The sequence below is a fragment of the Lygodium microphyllum genome, chromosome 1 (genome assembly GCF_053477565.2).
Source record: "Lygodium microphyllum isolate KBCC chromosome 1, Lygodium_microphyllum_v1.1.10, whole genome shotgun sequence".
Classification (NCBI taxonomy): domain Eukaryota; kingdom Viridiplantae; phylum Streptophyta; class Polypodiopsida; order Schizaeales; family Lygodiaceae; genus Lygodium; species Lygodium microphyllum.
In genome coordinates, this window is record NC_141135.1 from 190,888,862 (window position 1) to 190,900,916 (window position 12,055).

The window sequence follows — 12,055 nt, forward strand, 5'->3', positions numbered from 1 at the left end:
GGGATCCCGAGAAAAGAAGAGTAGTACGCAGCAATGATGTTATCTTCTGGGAAGATCGCATGCATAAACAGTCCGAAAAGACTGAGGAGGTCCGTAGGGTTGTACTTTGGGAAGAAATACCTTTTGGACAGCAAAATGTGTCCGCTGTACAGTAGCAAATACCTGTTGTAAATAAACTTGTAAATGCAAAAAATAATGCTGGAAATGATTAGCAAGCTATTACCCATGATAATGAGCCACTACATGTGCAGGAACAGCCAGGACACAGCAAGCTGTTAATGTTAATTTGCAGGCTGAAATGCCAAGACAGCAAGCTGAAAATGCTCAACTACTAGCAAATAATGATCATTGGGTTAGAAGATCGTCTAGGGCTACTAGACAACTTGATAGATTCATTCGTGGTGCAAATAATATGGCTGATTATGTCATGTTGACAGACTGTGATGAACCGTCTTGCTTCAAGGAAGCAATGGATAGATAGGACAACAAGAAATGGTATAAAGCCATGTTGTCAGAAATGGAATCTCTTGAGAAATGACACTTAGGACTTGGTGCAGTTGCCTAAAGGGAAGAAAACACTTCCATGCAAATGGGTTTACAAGATGAAGGTCACTTCTGGTTTCTCACCAAAGTACAAAGCAAGATTCGTTGCGAAGGGGTACAAGCAGGAGCATGGAATTGACTTTGATGAGATCCTCTCTCATGTAGTCAAGATGACTACATTGAGAACCATTTTGGGCTTGGTTGTAGCTGAAGATATGGAGCTCATACAGGTGGATGCAAAGACTATATTCTTACATGGTGATTTGCATGAAGACATATATATGCAGCAACCACAAGGGTTTGTGGAAAAAGGAAAAGAGAAGATGATATGTAAACTCAAAAGGAGTTTGTATGGGTTGAAACAAGCACCAAGAGAATGGTATGATAAGTTTGATACATTTATGCAATCTCAAGGTTTTCATAGAAGTCAAGTGGATCACTGCTTGTACACCTAGAAGGCAGCAAATATGGCAGGTTGATTATCTTGGTTTTGTATGTTGATGGCATGCTGATTGTTGGCAGGGATACTCATGCCTTGGACTCATTGAAGCAAAGTTTTCATGGCAGCTTTGACATGAAGGATCTTGGTGATGCAAATCACATTCTTGGCATGCGAATACTTAGAGATATGTCAAAATGACTACTTTATTTATCTCAACAGGAGTATATCTCCAAGATTTTGCAGTGTTTCAATATAGGGAGGGAAAACGATTGGGGTTCCATTATTTCCATATGTGAAACTTAGTGCAGAGGACAACCCTACATCTGATGATGAGACGATTGAAATGACCAAGATACCATATGCTTTAGTTGTTGGCAGTTTGATGTATGCTATGGTTGCTACACGTCCTGACATTGCCTTTGAAGTGGGAGTGGTTAGCAGATACATGGCAAACCTTGGTAAAAAGCATTGGGAAGCAGTGAAAGGTATTATGAGATACCTCAAAGGCACAAAGAAGTTGTGCATCTACTTTGGACAGCAGAAGGCATCTGTCGTTGGCTTTACGGATGCAGACTATGTTGGTCATGCGGATTGTAGAAAGTCCACTTCTGGGTATGTGTTTACCTTCACAGGAGGAGCAGTCTCTTGGATCTCCAGGCTACAAAAGTGTGTTGCATTGTCTACTACAAAGGCAGAGTATGTGGCTGCTACTGAGGCATGTAAGGAGGCTTTATGGCTTTCATGTCTGGTGGGAGAGCTTGGCATTACAGAGTATCTGTTTTCCATTGTGCTTTATGGCTTTCACGTCTAGTGGGAGAGCTTGGCATTACACAGTTACCTGTTCTCCATTGTGATAGTCAGAGTGCTATTATGCTAGCACGGAATCCTGTCTTTAATGCAAAGACAAAGCACATACAGGTGAAGTATCACTTCATTAGAGATGTACTTGACAGCAAGAGCATTGAGCTTGTCAAAGTGTATACAGATGATAATCGTGCAGATCTTCTCACGAAGGGTCTTTCAGCAGAGCAGTTTGCTCATTGTCGGCAGATGATGGGAGTTGGATAGATATATGTATTTCAACTTTGTACATACCTAGACTTAGCTGATTCTTTTCTCCTCTTAAGGCACATTGCCTTTAGGTGGGAGGTTGTTGGAAATAAAGGCCCTTGTGTCTTTTAAATGTGCTCGGGTGTGAACACACCCTCAGCACTTGTACTTACACATATATATCTATGTTAAAACCTAAGGTGATACACTTATCATTGTACCTAAATCGTGCACACTCTTTGCTTTGCTCTCTCTCACTCTCTATCTCTCCGCACCTAAGGAACACATATGCCTAACCCGTCACTACAAAACACATATATATCTATGTTAAAACCTAAGGTGATACACTCATCATTGTACCTAAAATCGTGCACACTCTTTGCTCTGCTCTCTCTCACTCTATCTATCTCTCCGCGCCTAAGGAACACCTGTGCCTAACCCGTCACTACAAAAAGTGGCTTCCCTTGTCGTATTTTTTTAGCTTGTATTGTAAATGGATGGAGCACAACTGAGATCCTTTGATCTCCTCCATTGATCCAAGTGGCTCTTCTTGTTAGAATCAACCAACAGGCCTTCAAACCGATTTGCCCCTTGGTTTGCTTGGAGATTTGCCTTCACCGTCTTCCTTGAAAGACAAATTAAGCACCAGATTTGATGTTAGCTGGTTGCCCTTTTTAATCTCCTTGAAATTCTTTAATTTTAGCTGTTGAAATTCAAGTTCCAGGCTCCCAATTCTAGGTATGCGTCCCAAGGCGGCTGTCAAATTCTAATTTTTATTGTAAGTTAGGGTTTACATCAAAGATTTACAAATATCTCTATCTTTGATGACTCAAATGGTTGGATTTTGTGAGATAACTTAAGAGATGGTTGCAAGATGAGAGAGAATGTTGTAGAGATAGAAATTTCAGAGTTTCATCACGAGAAAAGTTGAAAAACTACTGTTGCTTTGCTCAAATAGCCATGGAAGTTGTCACCTACAACTTAGGACCGCCAAAAAGCCTGTGGCCCTCTCTTGTATGCTGTCACTTGCACCAAAAGGACCTTGGGGTGGTGTAACTTACACTTGGAGGGCTCCAAACTGCTGTAGCCTTTTGGCAGATTGGTCCCCGGTGGTTGCAAATCACATCAGCAGCATCTCCTTGCTTCTCTAATAGCCTTCTTCTCTCTCACAATGTTTGGAATAGACTTCCACTAGTCCCCCAAAAACGTTTTTTCCACTTGCACGGGCAAGATTTGCCAAGTGTTAGCCTTTTAATCCAATTTTTCAGCATTATCCAGCTTATTAAATTTTAAAAATAATTTAAAAAATTAAATTAGTTGTTATTCTACTGCTTAGAAAATCAATTTCACGATCCGATAATTGAATTAGCTAGAGCAATTTGTTTCCCAAATGTTGCGAGTGGTTATTGACTGTTAGACCAGCTTTAATTAATTAACTAATTCCCAGACCTTAATGTCACAACTGACATTAGTGGCCAGTAAATTTATTTGGGCCAAAATCCGACACCGGTACCACCTAGTACCTCTCAGGCATAACTTATTACAACTTTTGCCTTTGGCACCATTTGACATCTTGGGTCTTGGTTTCCACATTGTGAAATATTTAACTTGCACCTCACATGTGCAAGTCACATTAGCACATTTGATTAACTTTTAATGAAATGTTAAACAAAGCAATAAAATTTCACATTTTCGTCACATATACCTTCTTCATGCAACATTTATTTAAAGGCTTGTTGACGTATCTCCAACGTAGTCAGAAAGATCTTCTTTTGTGTTAGAACCTTGTAGAGTTGGTAGTGATGCAACTCTTGCTCAATTCTGGACATAGGCTCTTTTGGGGACTTCGGGGATTCAATTCTTGACATAGGCTCCTTTGGGGACTGAGCTGGTGTAGAAGTGCTCAATGTCACTTTTTTTGTTGTAGTTCTTGGCTTTTGAGAAGAGCTTTCAGATCAAGGTCTGGGTTTCTTTAGAGAGTACCTAGCTTTGATGCCTACTTGTATGTTGAACCTCCTAATGGAACCAACTTTTCCCATGCAGAATTCACGTGTGTGTGAGGTAAGCAATCTGATATAAAAGTATCCTCCAAACAACAATGGCCAACATATTTTAGTCTTTGTTTACGTCTTAAGCTCCCAACAGCTCAGACCTCAATGATTGGTAAAGGTAGTTGTGTACTTAAAGAACCATTAGTGCACATAATCAAAATCTGCCTATTGAGCTTTTCCAAAATGGACCATTCTAAGTTAATCAGGATTCTGTTTCTGGTTGCAGGTAGTTGTGTACTTAAAGAACCATTAGTGCACATAATCAAAATCTGCCTATTGAGCTTTTCCAAAATGGACCATTCAAGTTAAATCAGGATTCTGTTTCTACTTGCGGCCTTATTTGTGGACTCTGATTTTGTGGATATATACTCATTTGCATTCAAAATAGGGTGGGAAATGACACTTCTGTTTCTTTAGTGTAATTCTGATTTAACTTGAGTGTTCAGTTTTATTGCTGTCCTGATTAATATCTTTCCTTGGTTTTTTATCAGGAACTATTTTAAAGGTTTATCCTCTTCCTCGTTTTGTACTGAAAGAGGATATCATGCATCATGTGAAGGGAAGCGATGTGCAACAAGACAATGTTAAGTTTGTGTACAATCCAGTTTTCAGGGCAGATTATGTGTGCGTACACCTCAATTCTTCTCAACTTGAATAATAGAATAATCCGCTCACAATCTCACGGGGAGTGAATTACAAGCCTAAGATCACCGGTTTAATCTGATGTCTTGTAAAGTAAGCACTTTTAGGATGGCTTTTCTAGCTGCATTAATCGAAACCTCTAAGTTTTATCAGTTAAAGTGTTGGTGAAGGTTTATATTGACTTGTCCATGGAACACGCAGAGAGTTTGAGGTTGATTCAGCAGCAACTCAGAAACAACTTATGAGACGCTTGCAAGAGAGAGGTCGTTTAGGCTGCAGATTTTTAAGAGCGGAAATGGTACACAAATCTCCTGCTTTATTGTTTGTGGTGGTGTTGTGTATTTTTTACAAATGTTAGATGTATTGCAGTCAAAACCAAGTGGATGGACTGCTGTTGATGCAAGCTTAAAAGATTCACCACGTGGCAGAACTGTAAGCCATTCAAAGCACTACATCCTTTCTGCTCTACCTGAATGACAGGGCATCTTCGTAACAACTATGATCAGTTTGTCATATTTTCATCTTATCAATGAAGTGATAAAGAGATAGGTGTAGAGGTACCCTACTAAAACTTATGATAGCATTGCTATACTAAACATAAATGTTAATATTAGGGCATCTTCGTAAAAACTACGATCAGAAATAGAGCAAGAACAAAAATATCTGTCATTGCTGTTGTATTTTCATCTTATCAATGAAGTGATAAAGAGATAGGTATAGAGGTACTCTACCAAAATTTATGATAGCATTGCTATACTACTTAACGTAAATGTTAATATTGCCTTAAATGTACATCGACAGAATCTCTCATTGAGGCAGTTTCTTTGCAGAAATTGCAATGTCGACCAAAAAGACTTTATGGTCCCCCAAACACACACACCAACCATGAAGGGACAAAAGAGATTTTTTCCGTGCATAGATCTGTCTCCTTCTCTTAAACTTTCATAGCCTGAAGGACTAAAGCTCTACCATACCTGTTCCTCTAAAACAGTGTTAGCTTGGGTTCTATCTTGGAACTATTGACTTATATGAGACGACTAGACCAGCTAGTGATGCGTAGATATAACGTCTCAAAGCCATAGCTGGAGTGATAGGTGAACATCAAGAGGCCATCCGGAAACAGCTAGATGAGATCCAAAAAGATCTAAGACCATAAGGCTCATCATCATGGTATAAAAACCGAATGGAATTCATGTATGTCTCAAATGCAACTAGGCATGAATGTCTCCATGAGGCTAATATAGAGTAGATGAAGATCCAACTAAAATATGTACTCTTCAAAACATCAAAAAACAAAACATCAAAAAGTATATATGGCCAAGAACATCATATGCCATGTAGAAACATATATCCATCTCTTTCATTGATGAGTAGACCCAACAAATCGAGTAGAGCCAACAGATTCAAGTGCTTTGGAAGCACTCTTTGCCATGTATTCTTTGTGCATTATAAATGGTTTAACAACTTCTGTTGCCATTTATGCGTGCTTTGGAAGTACTAATCGTCATGTAAGAGAAGGCCTTCAAACTGATGTCTCTAGATGGTTGAGGGGCTGTTGACAGCAGAAAATGAGTCCAAAAGAGGTTGCCTGGCTGTAGGCTGAAGAAATGCAGCAGATTCGTTGAGAAACACTGCAGTAGAAGACTCTCCAGCACTTTGGTTTTGCAATGATATTATAGTGCAGAACGGAAGCATGAATCATTGAGAGAGGAGAAAGGGCAGATGAAATGCAAAATAGATAGAAGGAAACCATTGATCTAATTAGTGATACGAGTTTGCATATAATCAGCCCCTAGTACTGTGGAGGTGCATCAATGGGGGTGCCAGACTGATGGGCAGAAGATGGGAATCTGACTTTGGAACATGAGAGCATGGCTGGCTGGAATGATGGATGAGATCGATGAATGACAGAGGCATGGCCGTGGGACTGCCTATATATAGGCAATGGAAGCATGAACAATTTGACATAATGCCAAAAGGACGGCTCCAGCTGAAAATGGCCACGTAGCTATCCATGTGGCAAAAACACAAATATACTCCATTGAAAAATCAGTGTGTATTGTGAACATGCTAAATAAACCAATGGATAAAATGGAGAGGTAGCCCTAATCTCCACCTAATGTGCTTGTGTAAGACTCAAATAGTCCTAGTGTACAACTCAATTGAAGAAAAGAGAACCCTTGAAAGGCAGAAGGGATCCTTAAATCTTGATTACAGCAGTAAAGTAGATATTTATACAATGATTGGCTTCACAAGTCCAAACTCTGGCTAGCATTTAGAATCCATGAAGTTGTCTAACTTGTCCTATTTGGGACTGCTCTTCACTTCATCTTGATCCGGCTCGAATAGTCTTCACCTCAATCAAGTTAACAGACACTCTTGCTTGCCTCAATCTCGCATGCACTGCAGCACATGGGTAGACTTGCTCGTTACTCCTTGCAACTTGACATGAACAGAAAAAGATCCTACGATAGCTGAACGCCACCAAGATGATCACTACAATATTCATCATGATTGATTGATTGAGAACCAAGAGTGGCTTAAAATAAAACTCTTCAAATAAGTCACAAAACTTTACAAAGTCGACTAAATGATTAAAAGCCACTTTTTGACCATTAAAGTGACTGTTTAGGGCCATGTTGAATATCCAAAACTCTAGTCAATTATGTAGCCATGGTTTAAGAACATTTCCGACAAGATTTCAACTCTTTCTATTGACAAAAAGTGTTTGTTATATGGAGGAAAATATGAGTGTGTGCAACAGAAAGAGAAGAGTGAATACCGAGAGGAGGAGACAAAGAGAGAACGTAGGAGAGAAGGAACAATGTGACCGCAATGGCTAAAGGTTTAAGGTTGCAATGGTTAGTCCCAGATGAGAAAATGAGGAGGGTTGGTTGATCACGAAGGATCAATGATGGATAATGAAAGTGGGAGGGTAGGTTGCCTATATATAGGTGAAAAAGAGGGAAAACCCTAAATGTGGTCAAACCCTTAAAAAATAGCTGAAAGTGCACAAAAAGAAATGCACTAATGTACCATCCATCTAAAGTGTCTAAAATACATAATATAACAGCAGACAGACAATGTCAGAGCTCCTCATGTCCTTGTTTGACTCAGACTGAGGCTCATAGACAAGAGATGAGCACACAAGACACACGACTGCTAACCCCCTCTCTTAGATCTTGGATGTGGCAGAAGGCCAAAGAAAATGCGGATCCAAGGGTGATAGGAAGAGTATCAATGCTGATGTAGTCCAAGCAAGGAGCAAGATCCCCTCTCCAAATAAAAATCTAATCAAATGGAAAGCCACCTAAGAGCAATGGAAAAGGAGAGGCCTCAAATGGATCACTCATGTAAATTCCAGTCGGGGATGGTGAGCCAAGCTTTGAACCTAACTAGGAGACGATAGTGAGGAACTATCGAAGGCGCCATAAGCTACATAGAAACAATAGGGACCAAGGGCGAAGTCGTAGGGAATAGTGGCTCGATGACAAAGAAGAGGCGTAGCCGCATAAAAGCAAGGCCCAAAGTAGAGTGGAAACTGTCACCAGGTGGTGATACTTTTTGCAGTTGCTTTTTTTATTTACTTATATAAATATTTTATTTTTCTTTTCTTTAGTTGCTGTTGCTTTTTATCCCCAAAGTTCTCTATGATTAAGCCGGGATCTTTGCATGGCCAAAAAAGGTAGCCATTGGGACAATTTGGACTAATGGTTTGTTTGAGCCTTAGGACCGGTTCCATATTGAATGGACACTAAAGAATAGAATGCCATTGGTTTGGGACTGTGTGCTTAGCCATTGGAGATGGTGCAGGACAATGAGCCTGGCCAAGACAGAAGATGCACATACGGGAATGCTCACGGAATAAAAGTCACCGTAACTGAGCCACATTACACTTTTTGATGTGTTCACAATGATAAAAGTTGCTTAGAACAACTCGAGGAATGCAAGGGTCACTATCCCTAAAATTTAGGGAGTTACTATTTTTGGACCCTAAAATCAGTTTGCGTCATTGTCTTCGTTTTTGCACGAGGATTAATTCTCATGTGGCACAAATTCCCAAAAGAGAGAGAGAGAGAGAGAGAGAGAGAGAGAGAGAGCTTTATGAAAAAAAAAGAGAGAGAGAGCATTAAAGAAAACGTAATAGGCAAAAGGGGTAGATCTAAGAGTGAAGTTTTGAGGAGTTGAGGGCAGATTGCTGCTAGTACCTCAGTTATGGAGAGTACTTCTTTGTCTTTGACTCATGTACGGAGGTAGAGCTTGCTCCCTCTAGTCAACTCTCTCTCTATTTTCAGAAGAAATGCTTTGCATGATGGGCGAATTCCATCAGAGGTACAGTTTTGTGTTTTCTTTGCACTTTTGCTAAGGCAAGAGCCTCATTGTCTAGATTTAGGAGCAGCTATTGGCTTTTCCAATGCAAGAACTAAAAAAAAAGAAGACCATGCCACACAGGAATAGGGTTTTTCAGCTCTGATTTAGTGCTGTTTGTGGGACTGTTTTATTATTGGAATGGTGCTAGGGTAAAAGGGATGTTGTTCTAGATATGCTGGACAATAAGAACAGTGAATAGTAAGTTTTGCAGATTGCAATTCTGCATATGAATCATTGAGTTATGGTCATAGAAAATGCTTTCCTAAAAGGGATGTTGTTTTGGATATGCTAGACAGTAAAAACAGTGAATACAGAGTTTTGCAGACTGCAATTCTACACATGAATCATTGAGTTATGATCTGGATATGCTGGATAGTAAGAACAATAAATGCAAAGTTCTGCAGACTTCAATTTTGCACATGAATTATTGAGTTATGGTCACAAAAAATACTTTCCTAAAAGAGATGTTGTTCTGGTCATGCTATATTGTCCCTATGCAGCAGAGATTTACTCAGAAAAGATAAAAACCAACTGTTCACAGATTATGTATTTTGGAACATTTTATTTTTGTAACTTTTCATCTTTTAATTAATAAAGAAATACTGAGAGAGGCGCCGGTCTTCGGGGCCAATTCGGTGTTGAGCAAGGGAGCGAGGTCTTTGTTTGTGTGTGTGTGTGAAAAGACCAAGTGTTAATTGAAGGAACTATCGCTTTATGTGAGTCAGAGACCGGTTTCATGGTTCCATTCTCGGGATTTGAATTCTTTTCTGTAAGAATTTAAGCTCGGACAATTTTGGGTGAAAAGGCCATGCACACAGGTTTTACAGAGATTACAGGACTAGAGAGATGGCAAACATGGATAAAGGCAAAGGAAAACTCCCTCATGAAGAAGAGAGTTCTTCTTGTGTTCATAGACATCGAAGAGAGAGTATTGGTGCACAAGTGTCAACACCTTCTAGAACCGACATTGAACCACAGGATGAGGAGCAAGAATAGGAGCACTTGTTTATGGCACAACTCCTGAGTATGGTTGGCTCTTTCCAACAGCTTGTAAAGAATCCTTGGATACAAAAATTTTTGAAGTCACATAATGAGGATTCTCAGGTTGAGTCATCACATCATACCATGGAGCGCTCAAAAAGGCAAACCTCTAATGTGCGTGAGCATGCGGAAAATACACCAAACATGGAGACAAGTCCAGTGCAACAAGAAACACAAGCACATGATCAGGGAGTGAATGGTCAAGGCAGTTATGCACAAGTGGCATAGCAAACTATTTCTCCTCAGTTGCTACTTATTCTGGTTACTTTGGTGGTGGGCCGTTTTTTCAAGCAATAGCTGGATTACCCATAGGTTATTAGGGATACTTGCCTAGAGGGCCACTAGAAATGATACCTATTGAGGCAGTGAAGCCACTTTATGCTAATATTAGTCTACAGCTCGGTTATCAGACTTTGTAGAGTCCTTATTTGATGCATAGAGTACAAAATGCAGTGGCTGGTTTTTTTCAGCCTAGTGGGCATATGGTAGCTAAGATATATGAAATTAATGCTGATATTGTGCCTAAGGGACTCCCCTTTTTAGAGCCACCTGTCTATGACAACTTGATACCAAAAAGTGCAAAACCTAAAGACTATAAAGAGGGTGGTCATGCATTAAAGTTTGAAACCTTGAGTGGTATGCAAGATAAGCTGAAAGCTTTGACATTTATACATCAGTTTGATGCAGCTTACATTGGAGGGAATTTTACTGAGATTTCTAAGGTGCGGAAGGTTGCAACTTTTTTGAAAGGTAGTGCTTTGCAGTGGAACATATTGTTGATGTAAGGATATGCACGTGCCACTTGGGTCCATTTCAAACAGTTGTTTGTAGCCTCATGGTTAACTAACACATTTGAAGGAGATGTCATGATTGCATGACATAAATTGGATGTAGCAAATTGTGCGGATTTAAAAGAGTACAATAAGAAATTTTGGGAAGCACTTTTGCCCGTGAGTTCTTACAGGACAATGCCCTTGTCAGAACAAATTGAAAAGTACTGTTGCGGTTTGCCTGAAGCCATCAGGGATTATTGTACCAAGACTAGGGTTACGAATATGGTACAGTTAATTGAAAATGCTAGTGTGGCAAATGCATTGTTGAAAGGAAAAGCTTGACAGCTTTAAAGGCATTGAAAAGAAGGATTCTTAGTTTAAGCACGATCCTGGCAAGAAGAAGAAGCAATTTCTAGAAAAGACCAGTTTTACAAAGAAGTCTTTTTGGAAGAAAGATTTCAGCTGCAACCTCAGACTTCTTTTAAACATGGCAAAGGAAAGAAGAGGCCACTTTTTGGAAAAACATTTGAAGAAAGAAAGGCTTTAATGATGGTTGGGAAATGCTTTATATGTGAACAAAAAGGCTATATTGCTTTTAAGTGCCCACAACAATCTTCTAAAGATGTAAAGGATAAAGATGCGGTAAGTAAAAAGAAGCCCAATATTGGCTTAGTGCTTGATATGGTGGGAGATCAATCAGCTGATGATGCTACAGAATTGTGCAGAGCTTGGGGAAGGATCAGAGATTCCACAGTGCTTATTTTCTTTGATCCTGGAGCTCGTGCAAACTTTATCTCACTGGCATTGGCAGCTAAGCTAGGTATACATCCTGAGGAAATGGGACCAGTTGGACGGGCTGATTTGGCATGTCCTGGACATACTGAACCTGCCACCCCCATTCTTGGCAAACTCCATATGCACATTCAGAGCTATGTGGACACAGAGGAGTTCCATATTATGCCTTTGGAGGGTTGTGATGTTCTGTTGGGTATTCCATGGTGCCACAGGAAGCATGCTATCTTGGATACTTACAATAGAATGATTACTCTTGTACATAGGAGCAAGACTCATGTGCTAGATGTGAAGCCTAAAGGAAAGTCTGTCCTAGTTGTTTTTGCTTTTGCAATTACTTATGTAATGAA

The 12,055-nt window shown here is 39.8% G+C and overlaps 1 protein-coding gene across 1 annotated transcript in view; it reads left to right on the top strand.

Moving 5' to 3' along the window:
* The window catches only part of LOC148042101 (Ribosomal protein S24e family protein), a 56,275-nt gene that overhangs the window by 18,252 nt on the left and 25,968 nt on the right, over nucleotides 1-12,055 (top strand). Inside the window, exons 2-4 of the mRNA XM_087685542.1 lie at nucleotides 4,578-4,710; nucleotides 4,930-5,026; nucleotides 5,098-5,160. Of these exons, the coding sequence (XP_087541668.1) occupies nucleotides 4,578-4,710; nucleotides 4,930-5,026; nucleotides 5,098-5,160 (293 nt within the window). The remainder of the gene's footprint in view (nucleotides 1-4,577; nucleotides 4,711-4,929; nucleotides 5,027-5,097; nucleotides 5,161-12,055) is intronic.